Here is a 16494-nt window from a genome sequence, read left to right as displayed (position 1 = left end):
ATTTATTTCTATCAATAATAAGTAACCAAGTCTTGTTTTAAAAGTTGTTGGTTAGTGTTTTTATAAAAATAAGTGGAAAAAAATCTATTAAGTTTCTGTCCTAGAAGTTGCCACTATCAGTTTGCCTGCAAACTACACCAGAAGTTATTAATAATAATATTTTACATTTTTACTAATGTGTGTAAATTTCTTTTTCTAGCCATCCTTTTATTTGTTTAAAACTGTCTCTAAATATTTACAAGTGTTAGATCATTTACTTAACAATTTTAATTCATTTTTTTGTAATTTTTGTTTTTGTTTGTTTTGTCTTTAGAACAACAATTGGCAATGTCTAGCAATAACAAGTACAAAGAGCTGAAACAGGAAGTACAGAAAGATAAAGCCAGATTTGCTTCAATTGAGAAACAGTACCAAGAGAAAGTTGCCGGCAAAGAACAGGAATTCCAAGCCTTGCAGTTGAGAATGCAAACAGCTATCAATGAAAATATGGCTGATAGAAATAAAACCCAGGCCAGAATTCAGCAACTTGAAAGGCAATGTGGAGATCAGAGTAGATATACACAGCTTGTTGAGGTAAATTACAATATCAAAGCTTTCTGTGAAAGTCATTGAAGTAAATTTTCAGCAAGATACTCATAACCTCTCTAGAATAAAGGATTTGTGAGGTAGTATAGACATATTTTATTAATGATTATGCATACTAGATAAATTTGTTAAACATGAAGACAGATACAATGTATCCAAACTTCAGCCAACTGCGCACAAATTTTAAAATTAATTTATGGGAAAGTGAAAAATGAATGGCCTTCAAAATTTTAAATTCTTAATAAAATTAGACCATCTGTTTTAGATATATATATCATAAAATATGTATTGTAACCAAAAAAAGTAAATGAATTACGTGATTATAATATGTGCATCGTTGAACTTATGTTATATTTTAGGTAATTCACACAATATAGAACTGATAGTGCATACAATTATAACTTTCTACAACATAGAACTAACAGTACACACGTTTTTTAATTGTAGGAAAACAAAAAATTGAAAGAGCAATATGAAAGAGTCAAGTAAGTAGTATTTCATAAAAATTTTGTATGGGCGCTTTTATACAGAGATGCACATACAGTAAAAGCTTTGTAACATTATGTTTTTATAGAGACAAATTATGGGATTTTGTTAATGATTAAATTTTAGGTTTAATACCAAAGGGAGATTATATTCCATATTTACACACATGTTGCTTTAGTTCAAATGAAAAAATATCTGAAATAAAGTGAAAATTTAAAGTTGATCCTTCTGGTGTTTTTTTTTTTCATTGTTGACCAATCAACTCTACCTTTATCAAGTTTATGGAAGGAAATGGACTCTATGAATTTTTCAAAAAGAAATGGCAAGACAAAGTGAATAGCTTCAGTGGGAAATATTAACATTGTTTTTTTAATGTAGGGCTGAAGCTGTACCTCAAGCAGAATTTATCAATTTGAGACAAAAGGTTTCCATAATGGAAAATGAATTGTCAAATAATTGTTCTAAATTGAATGTTAGTGAAAATGCAAAAAGAGCACTGGAGACTAAACTTTCTAAATATGAAGAAGAAAAGAAGAAATTAATTGGAGTACAGGTATACATATCAAATTAAAGTGTTAAAACATGCATTATGAGATTCTTACATATTTCTGAAGAGATTCACAGTTATGATTTGAAGATTTAAATTGCAGTTTTCAATATATCAGTTATAGCCCATCATCCAATGCAATGAGACAACTTTTCACTGGAGTTTGATTGAAGTGGATGTAAGCATTTATAGACAACCATTGGCATATTTTTCATGCTAACCATACACCTGATTGGCAATATTGAACTTTGATCATTAAAAGTGCCTGATTTGTTTGCAGACTGCTAATAAAAAAAACCAAGTTATTATCTTCTCTTATTTTATTTAATATTTAAGCACTGTATGATGTTTGTAGGGTGATAGTGACGGTGTTTGGACAAAGAGGGTAGAAGAGGTTAATCAGCAGTTAAGAAAGAGTGAGGCAGAGAAAAATAATTTATCAAAGAACTTGAAGGCTGCAGAGAAAGAATGTTCCGATGTTAAGAGTCAACTACAGGATCTTAACAAAGCCTTATCAGGAAATGATAATGTGTCAAAGGAATTAGAAGTCAAGTTAAAGGTTTGTATTAACAGCTGATATTATATATATTCTATCCCTTTTTAAACCCATTGTTATTTGCAAAGGTTTATAGTGATTTTTAGGTATACTGGAAATTTAATTTTTTTTCTTATTTTTTTTTTCTGTTGAAAAGGGGATTGGTAGAATATTTATAAGCAAAAACGCAGTCTGTATTTATGTACAACTGTTTTGACTATAGTTTGAATTGTATTACTTGATTTAGCTATATTTCGTGTTAGATAAATTTCTTTAGTTAGACCAGTCATAATCACAATCAAAAACAGTAACTTTCTGAAGAGTGGTCAAATGTGAGTGAATAGAGATTTAGGTATATGTCCAATGCTTGTTAATTTAAATTAAGACCTAAAGTGTAAAAAGGGTCTTTTTCAATATTCAATCTCAAAGATGACCTTATAGTCATTGTAGTATTGGTATCATGATAACTGCATGCAATATGCTATTGAATTCAGGGAGCTGAACAAGATAAAAGTTTATTAGAGACATCCTTAAAAGCTGTTGAAAAGAAGCTTGCAGAAATTGAAAAAGAAAAGGATACAGCTCAAAAAGAAAAATCTGAATTTCAAACAGAACTGAAGGTTTATAGTTTTTTATGCAGTATTAACTAGTCTATATTCAGAATTGCTGGCTATGTTAAATAAAGATGGATGTTTGACCACACAAACATATTTATCTTTTCTGTTGCATTGTTTATATATATCTGTCCTAATTCTTGAACTGTGCTTGTTCTATCTATTTATATATGGATGAAACAACTCATTGACACAAAATTTCAAGAGATATCTAGAGAATAACATGTGATAATTAACAATGATCATGTTGCAAGCCCTGCCATGAATAATATCTGGCATATAGATATACCAATGCATGAGATCTCTTTGCTATTTCGTACATGTATGTCCATGAATGATTTAAATTGTGTGTTTTCAGTCTGAAATTCAGACACCCATCATCATTCATTGTTAAAAGTTGCCAAAAAGGAATTTTTTAAGAAACATTTTAATTTGTGAACTGTTTAACTGCTTTGCATGTTAGAATACATTTCAGTAACTCTTTCTTGTCTTAGCTTTGAATAGATTAGTTACATTTTGCATTTATTTCTTTGCTTGGGAAAGGTTTGGTTGTTTATCAATTTTTATTGACTTATTACATGATTCACAAATATTTCCTGGTAGTAGAACCTTATTCCAGTTTATCAATGATAAAAAACATATTATACATAAATAAAATGCTTTGCAATTTGAAAACTTTTTACCATAAACATTTTGTGTAAACTACTTATATACAAACTTGCAGGAGTCAGTGATCCAACTTTATATTATATTTATGCTGTTATCTCAAACATCTTATATATTTTAATAATTCTTCTTCAAAGGTTAAATAATACAAAGAAAGCATTACTTTATTTATAAGTGTTTTTAAGACAACAATTTGAAGTATGTCAGCACAAGGTTTGAAAAATATTTGTGCAAGGTATCATATGAGCCTAGGCCTTTCACTTAAAGATTTAGCCATTCATGGATGGAAAAGCCCTTTTTAATTTCAATCTTAAAGACATCATTTCAGAAAGAAATCTGTTTGATAGTAGATAACAAAAAAATGGGATAGTAAATAAAAAAAAATAAAAAATGCACACATGCAATTTTACTTTTTACCATTGAATCTTGTTTGAATTTTGCATACTCAAGTGTCTTGATAAAAAATGATTTTTTTTTGTCAGCATGTGTTGAACATTCATCTGTCTGTTAAATTGTATTTCCATGATAATGGAATGCATTGAGAAATGAAAATTTTCAACATCTACAGCATGTAAAAGACATAATATGAGCCATTTTATCATTTTCTTTACAATACAAACTTTGTCATTTTATTAATTATATTTCTTTTTAACAGAAAATTCAAGAAGAAAAGAAAAGGTTGGATGATGAAGTCAAAATGACAAAAGAGAAATTAGTGAAGTCAGAAGAATCTGCTAAAACAGCATCTGCACCAAATGGAGACATACATAATGGAACAAGTGGAAACAAAATTACAATGGTTGATCACGAAAAAATGTAAGAATGAACAAAATCCTTAAAAGTTTGTTGTGAAGGCAGTATTAAAGTTCTCAATGATCAAAATTATTGTTTGTCAAACTGCTATATAACCAGTTTAATTTTTCTGATAAAATGGTTGGTTCAAAAGTTTTGAAACTTTCATACTTTTGTCAAAGGATCAAAGTAAATACTTTGTCAAAATTTCATGAAAATTAAACGAGCCAAATTAATTTTTGTAAAGGTGTTGGGTACCACCTTAAGTCATAAAATTATTTTTTTGTATTTATTTTTTTTAGCTCACCTGGCCCAAATTCAACCAAAGTTTAACCAAACTTAGCCACAATCATCATTGGGGTATCTAGTTTTAAAATGTGTCCGATGACCCGGTCAACCAACCAAGATGGCCACCACGGCTAAAAATAGAACTTGGGGGTAAAATGCAGTTTTTGGCTTATAACTTAAAAACCAAAGCATTTAGAGCAAATCTGACAATGGTAAAGTTGTTCATCAGGTCAAAATCTATCTGCCCTGAAATTTTCAGATAAATCAGACAACCCATTGTTGGGTTGCTGCCCCTGAATTGGTAATTTTAAGGACATTTTGCTTTTTTTGGTTATTATCTTGAATATTATTATAGATAGAGATAAACTATAGAGAACAAAAAATTTTGGCAAAGTAAGATCTACAAATTAGTCAACATGACCGAAATTGTCAGTTGACCCCTTTAGGAGTTATTGCCCTTTATAGTCAAATTTTTACCATTTTTTCGTAAATCTTAGTAATCTTTTACAAAAATCTTCTCCTCTGAAACTACTGGGCCAAGTTAATTATAGATAGAGATAATTGTAAGCAGCTAGAATGTTCAGTAAATTAAGATGTACAAACACATCTGCATCCTTTGTTTAATATTCACATAGACCAAGGTGAGCGACACAGGCTCTTCAGAGCCTCTAGTTTTCTCTTGTCAAGATGTATAGATATGCATGGTTGTTTGAACAAATATCAGACAGTTATATGTCTTCTTGTACTCTGTCGAGCTAATACATTGTAAATCTGTGTTAGGGTGTTGATTAAGTACAATGCAGGTTACATTTGTATCTTAAATACTTTATATGACTTAACCGAATTATCATTCTGATTTTGCATTATATATTTGTCACTTGGCATTAAGAAGCCAATAATCAATCAGTCAACGTTTTACACATTGCTTGATTTTACAGAGTATCAGAGAAAACAGTTGAGGTGAAGAAATTATCAACAGAAGTTGAAACTAAAAAGAAAGAAATTACAAAGATACAGGATCAGCTAACATCACAGAAAAATGAAGTGAATAATATGCAAGAACAATTAAAATCTTTGAAGAATGAAAATTCAAATCTCAAGAGTCAATTCGACAACCAAACTAAAGAACTGTCTAGTGTCAAGGCAGATATTGGGAAGAAACAGTCTGCAGTGTCATCAGAAACTGAACAGCTGAAAAAACTTCAAGCTGAAATTGATGCACAAAAGAAAAAGAATAATGTAAGTATTAGTACACCACCACTCAGAGAATATAGACTAATGTAATCACATATGTTTAAACCTTGTTTATACATGGAAAGTGATCAGATGCAACTAGAATCTTAAAATTTTGTTTACAATTTTTTTTTGTGACATCTATTGGTGTAGACTTTCCCAAAAAATTATTGATATTATTGATATTATTGATATTAAATGAAAAAACTAATTTCCTTCACTGGTTATATGAACATCAGATGTTCTAGTATTAATAGGTTCTTAACCAATGTCAACAAATGGTCAAACTATATATTCTGTTTATAATAAGTAATTAAAAAATGCTTTTATAAATTTCATTGTTTCTTTAAAGGAAACAGGTTTATGACACACATTTTTTTTTCTCACAAATTACTTGAAAAATGAGGTTTATTAGCATCTATTCTCTGATATTGGTGTATTTATGATTATGTTAATTATTAACACTAACTCATTATTAATGTCTTTGCAGATAGAATTGAAATATTCAGAAAATGTATTCTGTCAAATTCTCTTCTTACACTTAAAAAACGTTTAGATTTAATGAATACAAATGATTTTCAAAATTTTATATGTATAACACTTGAAGAAAAATGTTGCTAGTCAAGCAAGTAGTGGGTGATATTTATTGAATGAGCATTATAAGTATAACACTTATGTTTAAGCAAAAATGACTATGGACAACTGCTGTTTAAAGTCAAAATCAAACTTTTAAATTTCTTATGGCAGTTGTTTTCTCCAATTTTGATTTTATTAATTGTCAACTGTTTTGATTAATGTAGGACTTAAGAGAAAAGAATTGGAAAGCAATGGATGCTTTAGATAAAACTGAAAAGTCTTGTTCTGACAAAGTTCAGAAAGCAGTTAAAGAAACAAAGGTAAACACCAAAACAAAATTTTAATTAAACACCAAATTCATTTAATATTTGATTTTATTTCTTTGCTCATTTTAAAATTATTGCACAAATTTGCATTTTAATTCTATCAGTAGATGTTGTAAATCATTTGTAAATCTTTGTATTAAAGGTAGGGGCATCCCTCTTTGTTATAAATGCATGATGTGTTCTATTTTGCTAACTGAGAAGAATGTATCAGTATTGTAATATACATGTGACACTTTTTTTTGCGATTACTTAAATGTTGCTTGCTTTGTAAACTGCATTAAAAATACACATATGTAACATGAACAAGAATCAGAAATAAAATGAAATATTGTTTTAGGGGAATGGATTTCTTACTGATGAAACTTTGGAAAGTGCAGCTTTTTTTGTTAATTTAATGGATTTGTCATGATTTGGAAAATATAATTGTTGGTAAAGAGTGCTTGAAATGCAATCAAAACCTTATGGGACTGACTTGATATCTAAAGCTTCCAAGATTTATCACTACCTTTTTAGCTCACCTGGCATAGCCATGTGAGCTTATGCCATCACTTGGCGTCCGTCGTCGTCTGTCGTCGTCGTAAACTATTTCAAGAATCTTCTCCTCTGAAACTACTAGCCAAATACTTCCAAACTTTAACTAAATGTTCCTTAGGGTATCTAGTTAATAAATTGTATCCGAAGTTATGATCCATCAACAAACATGGTCGCCATGGCTAAAAATAGAACATAGGGGTCAAATGCAGTTTTTGGCTTATATCTCAAAAACTAAAGCATTAAGGGCAAATCTGACATGGGGTAAAAATATTCATTAGGTCAAGATCTATCAGCCCTGAAATTTTCAGATGAATCAAACAATCCATTGTTGGGTTGCTGCCACTTAATTGGTAATTTTAAGGAAATTTTGCAGTTTTGGTTTATTATCTTGAATATTATTGAAGATAAAGATAAACTGTAAACAGCAAAAATGTTCAGCAAAGTAAGATCTACAAAAAAGTTAACATGACCAATATTGTCAATTGACCGCTTAAGGAGTTATTGCACTTTAAAGACAAATTTGCCTTATTTGTTCATCAAACTTGCTTGAATTAAAAAATCTTCTCCTCTGAAACAACTGGGCCAAATACTCTCAAACTTTAACTGAATGTTCGTTGGGGTATCTACTTTCTAAATTGTATCCTAAGTTTTGATCCATCAATAAACATGGCCGCTACGGCTAAAAATAGAACATAGGGGTCAAATGCAGTTTTTGGCCTATATCTCAAAAACTAAAGCATTAAAAGCAAATTTGTCATGGTTAAAAATGTTCAATAGGTCATGATCTATCAGCCCTGAAATTTTCAGACGAATCTAACAATCCATTGTTGGGTTGCTGCCACTAAATTGGTAATTTTAAGGAAATTTTGCAGTTTTTGGTTATTATCTTGAATATTATTGAATATAAAGATAAACTGAAAACAGCAGAAATGTTTGGCAAAGTAAGATCATCAAATAAACAATATTATCAACATTTAAATGGCATTTTAAAGCAAAAATAATTGTGAAAGGTTTAAGCAAAACGTTTCAGGTGAGCGAATCAGGCTCTTGAGAGCCTCTTGTTTGATACACAAAATATAGTGCATTGATCATAATATTCTATACATCCTATCCATGAACATTTCCAGAAATTACAGATGTAATATATGCTCAGATATTCAAGGCACAAAATGATGTTACACTTGTCAAGAAAATTATCATACATAACTTTTGCAAGATGCAGGAATCTAATAAATATTCTTAAGATATACCGTAGATGAAGTCATTGCTAAAGTCATCTTTAAAACTCATTGTAGTTATCTTCCTCTTTCTAGAATTGCTATCAACTAAAACCAATTGCAATATTTAATGTTACTTCCCAATGCCATTAAATTGAAGCAATCTTCACCCTTATTGCTTACAAGCACTTTGATTGGGTAAAACCATTAGGTACTACTGTGGATTCATTTATTTTGTGGGTATCAACTTTCATGGATTGAGGAAAACTTGCATGTTATATATTTAATTTCGTGGTTTCGGCAAATACTGCATTCACGCCTTTAAAAAATTTGTAATTTGTTGAATATCTAAATTCGTGGTTCCCCTGTTCCCACGAAATCCACGAACATTGGTATCCAACGAATATTGATGAATCCATAGTAACTTGATATCTATATCTTTCAAGGTTTATCACTTCTAGAGGCATAATATTTTTTGATTGATACATTTATATGTCTGTTATTCGGTTTGTCTGCCCTGCATCAGGTTAAAAAGAAATTCACCATTAAGTTGTGCTCATATTATGTTTGAAACTTAGTTCCAATATTCATAATGATGTGAACTTTTTAAAATAAGGATTGACATGCCTTTAATTATGACAGACCTTGAAAATTGTCTTTATATGATTGCATGTGCTTGTCTGTAAATTTGCATTTATTTAAAAAAAAAATATAAGATATTAGACCATATGAGCACGAGTTGTTTTCAAAGGTCATTTGTCATTTTGGATGGTGTTTCCATTTCTGTAAATCCTGTAATTTAATAGAAACTTAATAAGTATTGTGTGCATTTTTTATTGCGATTTTGGTGAAATGAACCAATATGAGAGATAAATTATTACGATTTCAGGAAATTCTGCAGACATTTATCTGTGTCAGATATAAGAATATATCTTGCATTATTTGAATTAATAAAAACCTTCCAATAATTTGTGAATTTACTTTCAATTTAATTATTAAAAAATATAATTCACTACATTTCAAAAGGGTCATCAGACATTTCATGCACTCTGAATGTAATTAGGGTCAATTTCTTAGTTTAGTATCCACAACTTAAAAATCCCCCCAAAATGTTAATAACCAGCTTGCATTGTTCAAATGAAATTATATGCAATTATCCCTGCTTGATCGATGTATATGACAAAATAGAGGAAAATTAAAAACCTTTGAAAGTGTTTATAAATATATATCAATAGGCCCGAGAACACAGTTATTTCGTAGTGCATTTCTTTTGGACAATAAATTCAAATTAAAAAAATAGCACCTGCTCTTTCTCAAAAAGATTTTAACAGTGTAGTGTACTACCAGTGAGATAAATAATATCAAAATTATAGAAACTTCTACCAGCTCTAACTCAAAATATTGACAATTCTGTGTTAAGGGGGTGTAAAAGTCAGTTTGACAGCTTCAGACGTGATAAATTTGACCTTTTAGAACTGGACCAATTCACTACTTAACATAAAGATTCAGCACCCAAATTTTTTTGACATGTAATAACATCCCCCTACTAAATATTTCATGCATTTAATATCAAGAAATAAATTGGAAAAGTGTATCAAATAAAACATGCAAGTTATACAATGTTTACACTAGGGACTATATTTGTAGACAACGAAAACCAAAGGACAATAACTGTGTCCTTGGACCAATATTAAAAGGGGGAATGAAATTTTACTTTATTACTTTGCTTTGAGCATCAGTTCATTTCTGACTTGATTCGGGATACAGTTTACTGTAGTCTAGATTTAAATTGAGTAAATGTATCATGTAAATATTAAAAGGTAAGATATAGAGTTTAATAGAAGATATTTATTTTGAAGTTATTTTATGTTTTCAGACTGTTTTAAAACAGTTCATATGCTTGCTAAATGTAATTTGAACCATAAAATATTTATTTTAGGAAGAATTGAGTATGGTCACAAATGCACAAAGGACAGACCAGGCATTACTTCAGAGGTTGTTTCCTGATGTTAAAGTTAGTGAGAAATTAGTAAGTACCTCTTTTACATGAATACCAAAACTTTATATATGAAATAATGAAAAAAATAATTGTAAAAGAATGTAATTTATCCTGTACTAAGCAAATGATAGGTAAATACAACATATGCCCAACAAACTTCTAAGTATATGATCTTAAATCTTTTCATTTTGATTTGATATTTCTTGCTGTTTCAACTATTTATAGAAATCAAAATTTAAACAATTAGTCATGAGTGGCATTCAATTAAAAATGTTTTAACTGGAAATTGCTAGAAAGATATTTAGAAAAAAATTCATGGATTGCCTTTTGATTTTTTGTTTAGGTTCATAAAGACTGGATGTCCACATTTGAAAAAGAAGTCCAGATATATTTAGCCACTGTCAAGTCACAAAAAGGAGTAAGTATAAAATCTTTGTATACTTTCATCTCTCTTGAGAATTTTATATTTAATGTGACTAAGCAAAAGATCATTTTAAAATTGAACTATCTTTGTTGAACTGTTTATTCTGCGCATTAACTGATTCTTTATCAGATTGGAATAGTTTTGGAGTGTGTTTGGTTCAAATTCAGCTATATTTTGTAGTATAAAATCTTTTCTTTTTTCAAAATAAGCTATTTTTGGAAGGCATGCGTGAAATCACCGGACATTGGAGGAACTCTCAGAATAAGGGTTTCCCTAAATTTAGACACACTCTATACAAAATATTGAGGATGAAACCATACTAACAGCAGATTTTATAAATGTGTTTACACAATATTATCCAATTATTGGTTTTATCAGTTGAATGAAGTGAAGTCATAAGTCTTAGGTGTGCAGATACACCAGACTGTATGTTTCTTCTTTGATATTTGAATGATTTGTTTACAATATTTACAGTGATTGAGGAAAATTAGAAGAAGAAAAATTAATTGATTTTATATACATGTATTATTTTCAGAGTGCCAAATCAGATGATTCTTCAAAATTAATAGAAGACAACAAAAGATTAGAGTCCCAAGTTGACGAGTTCAAAACAGTTTTACAGACTACAGTATGTGTTAAATTGATTAAAACAGTACATAAACACAGTAGTTAAAAATACAAATATATTTTGGTAAAACTTGTTTACATCAATACAATAATTGGGAAATCCCTTTTTTCTTCAATGATAGAAGTTTGAAGTCCTAAATCAAAAATGTCTTTTGCTTTTACTTGTATGTCAGATAATAGTTTAATAGTATACTTTATATCTTCAAATTGAAAAAGTTGAAAAATTGTCCCTATCACAGATTCATCTTCAGCTTTAGACGATCACCTAACAATCTTGTTATTTTTCAGGAAAATAAATTACAGCAATTGGAGAATAGCGTTGAAGGTGAAGAAAGAAAGTGGCAACAGAAGTTACAAGAATTACAATTAGATCTTGAGCAGGTATTCATTTATATTAATAAAATTATGGAATCGTTTAGATACCTATATAGATTGAAAATATTGAAAAAACTTATACATTTTTATATTGAGAACAGATAAACTTTGATACTTTTTTTGTCTCTCCTTTTCTGGAAAGGTGTTAATAGAAAAACACATACATTTAAAAATTCAAAAATGTTAATACTCCGATGTAATGAGTGCTTTGTTTCACATTATTTCCACCTTCTATGAATGAGGGTTATATTATATCCACTTTATCCATCAGTTTGTAAATTTGTTTATCTATTTGTTCACCATCACACTATTCTCATGTTCTAATGATCAGAATGACTTCAAAAATTAAAAACTGTACAGTGATGTATAGTAACGTGTTAGACCTTTTAAAAGCGTACGTTGTTTTTTGTTTTACACTTTGAATTGGGTGTGCGTAGCATGACAAAGCAATCAATTTCTTGTTTATCATGTTTCTTTGTTGTTTTACAGTCGCGGCAAGACAATTCAACATTAAAGGTTGAATTAGAAAAATCTAAAGGCAGTGCAGAGGTGAGTGTTGTATAGAAAGCTATATTATACAGTGATTTAGATGGTTCACATTTTTATTGTGATAGCAATTGACAGTTTACAGAAAGTTTGTTTACAATCCTGGTTTAGATTTACATATTTAGAAATGAGTGTTCATAGGAAGTCAGTAGTTATACACCTGAATTAAATATTAAATATGTCTAAGTAGTTGTACATGCATATGGAAGTCACATATTTCCAATTGTGAGTAAATGCATGAGTCGATTCATATTGTAAATGCACATTTATTCACATGCTTATATAAAGCTTAGATTCCATTATAATAGTAGTTAATCCACATCACATAAAAACGCAGATGAATATTATCAATGCATGTAGCTTCAGCTGACTTTTAATCACTGGTTCAATTCAAACTTAACTTTACTTACAAGGCCGATCATTTCTTGTTTTAGGTCAAGAACATTTGTAAATATGACCTGTTAAAGTTTAAAACGTATTATCTTCATCATGTGAGCATTTCAGAAAGAAATACCGATGACTGTGTTTTGTTGGTCAAGGTGAAATTAATAATTTAAAAATTAAAAACCAGTCTGTTTTAAAGATATGTTAAATACAAAAAAAGTTTCCTTACCCTTTTGTTAAATTTTCCAATTTTTGGTTATATTAACAAATAACATTTTTATATTTCATGTGCCTTTTGCACCTTTTAATTCATTGCCATTTTGCTTTTCAAGGCATATTTTGTAAACTCATACAAGTTTATGCTATTATCTTACTTAAAAAGTTCTAAAATAGTTTGTCTTTCAACAAATAATTATTTAAGTAACAAGAATATGTAGTAATTTAAAAATAACTCATTCCAAGTTTATTATGATTTTAATGCATGATCATGGTGTTCAATACAGTATATCGGCTTTTGTACTTGTATATATTGACTTAGTATGTACTTGAAATGGTTCATGTAAGTTGACTTGTGTTCATGACTATTAAATCGATGCATGCTAATATATTAGCTATTGAATCCATTACAATAATGGGGCTCTCAATGTGATATATAGGCTTATTGTACTCAATTTGCTTTTATAACAGCAATCAAGACGCAAAATATTTTGATATTTTTTTCCAATGTGAAATAGAATTTAAAAGCAAACAAGATGCAAAATTTTTGATAATTTTTTCCATAGGTGAAATTAGATTCAAAAGTTTGCATTTTTGGTTTCGTAAATGCTGTATAGAAGTGTAGCATGCATTTATAATCACACTTCCTATTTTGCAGTGAATCATACCAAGATCCACCACCATCTTCACTTCACCATCACTAGCCTCATCATCATCATTCACAAGACATTGTAGCATAGCTTTACTTGTTGTCATTCATATAAACTGTTTTCACATTTAGTGCTTGAAGTTTATTGTATAATTAATTATTAATTTTTTGGTAATCTTAAATTCTATGGTTGATATAGGTTTGTTTATGTTTTTTTGTTTATTTATATGGGTTGTGTCTGTATGTGTGTATGAGAGGTAATCATGGGTATTTGCCAAATCACAGGTTATATATTATATTTTGATGAATTATGGGTAAACAGAATATTAAAGCTTTTGTATCTTGGTGAGCTGCTGATGAAAAGTGTAGGGATAACAATTTTATGTGTAACTTTTAGAAAATTATAGTTGAAATTTATTTTTTCAATTTTTTTGGGGGACGTTTTTTTTCTTTTAAGTAATGGGTTTACTGGCTTTATAAAAATGCTAAGGAAAATAATTGAAATGGAAAAGTTGGGAATCATTGTATTTTCACACTAATCAACATTGAAAACTGATAGTAGAGTACAGTGTCTATTTATGAACATCATTAATTAATTTTGATACCCAATTGTTTGGAGATGTTAATATGAGACTGTGCCCAGTTACTGTAGGAAAAGCGCTTACAGATACTGTGAAAAAAACATTTTAAAGCATTTGAATAGCGTACATCATGCAAGGACCAACTTTTCATTATATTTTTTGCTTTATTGAACATTTCATTCTAAACTAAAATAATACTAATGTTATGTTGTTTTCATTGTTATTATCATTGTAATAGTATGCTATTATAAAGCATGAAGTCAGTGCCAATATTTGAGCTGTATTGATATTAACAGATAATAATAGTTTGTGTGGTTCATTCCTTCTAGGCATTAGGTGAATTGGACTTTGCTTATCGATGTTTAGAGAAAAGTATAACAAAAATTACAGATGAGGTAAAAATGATATGGAAGAACTTGGAAAATTAACCACACAATCCTGCTTTATTTTCTTTAATTTTATGGCTGTGGTTTCTTGATATAAGTTTGATGCATGATGTATTGGTAGATAGAATTGTAATATTAACTGACTTATCATCACATTTGTATATTTATATTTGACACATGCGATAAGATTTACGCTTAAATTGTTAGGTATAACATAAAATATACATTATTTTAACATATATAATATATAAATATATATATATGATATAAATGAAGATTATTTTGTTTATGGTCATACAAATAAGGATAATTTGTTGTTTGATAAGTGAAGAATGATTATATGGGTATTTAGGAGATTGTTTTGAAAATTAATTTAAGTGTCTGTGATCAATTTTTGACATAAAAGAAATAATTACTTCCTCTTTTGGTCTTATTTAACATCTCCTTTAATTCTAAAAAGAACGAAATTTTAAAATTTATCCAAAAATTGTATTAGAAATTGTAAATAAGGGCACAACCAAATATTCATTTGAAGGCCAATAATGATCAGCTTGTCTGTCTGCCACAAATCATTACCACTCTTTAACTTTAAAACTCCTTTGAATTGGGTTATGAAACTTTGCATGATTAATTAACACTAATAGAAGGTTTATGGTTTATGGCTTTTAAAGGAATAAAGCCTTACTTTGAAAATCAAAATTTTAGTTCTACTTAATCATCCCACTACGGAAGTACAATAATTGTATCAACTCTTAATTTTAACACCCCTTGGAGTTTTGCAATGAATAAGCGATGCTTTAGTCAAATTTCTGCCTTCCTTGGGTATAGCTATGTGTGAATAGAATTACCTTAATTATTTTTGATACACAGCACAATTTACTTGCTTGCTCAATCGAGGCCTTATTTGATGGCTCCTCACTATCCTCCAGTTAAAAATTATTAGTGCCAATTTTGAAGATTTATGAAAAATGTGTTGTTCAGAATACAGTAAATGTATGGATCATATTTATTTTCTATGAAATGCAAATCTAGACTCAAAGCTGTGGATATAGTATACCTTAAATTTGTATGAACAATCTGCTTTATTCTTTTACTTTTCTAAATTGATTTTAGATTTTATTAAATTAAAAAACTGTTCCACTAGACTGTCAACAATGAGGTTGTAAATTTCAAATCGCACAAGTGACAGGTGCTTGACTCAAATCTTAATTGACTAGGATTGTAAGTTTTCTAACTGAGGGTCTGTGGTTCTCCCTGGGCACCCAAGCTCCCTCCACCAAAAAAAACTGATATAAAATAGCAGAAAGGTTATTAAAAAAAAAGAGGCAATGAATCAATGATCGATTAGTGCAAAATCAGCAATTTCATCTTTTTGTAACAACAACAAAAACTTGAGTATGAAAGATATATATTGTAAGATATAGCTATATATGGGTATTATATTTAATGCTTTACTGAATGTATTAGTTTAATTTATATAATTTGTTATTTGATTTAGTGGATATTTAAGTGAATTATGTAGTCTCTAAGACAAAACAAAGAAGGGATTCATGTCAATTTTTCATGGTTTCATGTTTTAATAAACTGTTATCTTGATTATTTTGTGTTTATTATTGTTTCTAGTAGACTTATTTTAAGTAAAGTTTAGTTACAAGTTTATTATACATTTTGAAAATTATTGATTATAAGTTAGCTGTTTGATCTTTTTAAGTTGACTGAAACATTTTTGGAAAGCAGTATACCGTTTGATCAATCGAATGGAATTTATTGCACTACCGGTAGTTTTTTTAGTTTTAAATGAAACATGCGATACTGCATATAATTTTTATTTTAGGATTTTTCTTTGATTGATGCAAAATATAAAATGGATATATTATCATAAAATTTGGTTTCCTAAAAAAGTTGACA

At 29.1% G+C, this 16494-nt stretch overlaps 1 protein-coding gene across 17 annotated transcripts in view; it reads left to right on the top strand.

Moving 5' to 3' along the window:
- LOC134711954 (kinectin-like) overlaps nt 1-16494 on the top strand; it is a 34265-nt gene that overhangs the window by 4594 nt on the left and 13177 nt on the right. For 12 of the 17 annotated variants that reach the window (XR_010106249.1, XR_010106248.1, XM_063572993.1 and 9 more), the window contains exons 5-18: nt 314-573; nt 1033-1070; nt 1450-1624; nt 1974-2177; nt 2648-2773; nt 4089-4249; nt 5452-5752; nt 6547-6642; nt 10339-10428; nt 10742-10816; nt 11358-11450; nt 11738-11830; nt 12314-12373; nt 14530-14595. Coding sequence is in view for 15 of the 17 variants with exons in the window: in XM_063572993.1 (XP_063429063.1) it covers nt 314-573; nt 1033-1070; nt 1450-1624; nt 1974-2177; nt 2648-2773; nt 4089-4249; nt 5452-5752; nt 6547-6642; nt 10339-10428; nt 10742-10816; nt 11358-11450; nt 11738-11830; nt 12314-12373; nt 14530-14595 (1838 nt within the window). In the remaining 2 variants the exon portion in view is untranslated. Of the gene's footprint in view, nt 1-313; nt 574-1032; nt 1071-1449; nt 1625-1973; nt 2178-2647; nt 2774-4088; nt 4250-5451; nt 5753-6546; nt 6643-10338; nt 10429-10741; nt 10817-11357; nt 11451-11737; nt 11831-12313; nt 12374-13628; nt 16186-16494 lie in introns of those variants that run through there. The other 5 variants (XM_063572996.1, XM_063572992.1, XM_063572997.1 and 2 more) reach the window with 4 other exon arrangements.

This window comes from Mytilus trossulus, chromosome 3 (genome assembly GCF_036588685.1).
Source record: "Mytilus trossulus isolate FHL-02 chromosome 3, PNRI_Mtr1.1.1.hap1, whole genome shotgun sequence".
NCBI classification, from domain to species: domain Eukaryota; kingdom Metazoa; phylum Mollusca; class Bivalvia; order Mytilida; family Mytilidae; genus Mytilus; species Mytilus trossulus.
This window is presented reverse-complemented; position numbering and strand designations above follow the sequence as displayed.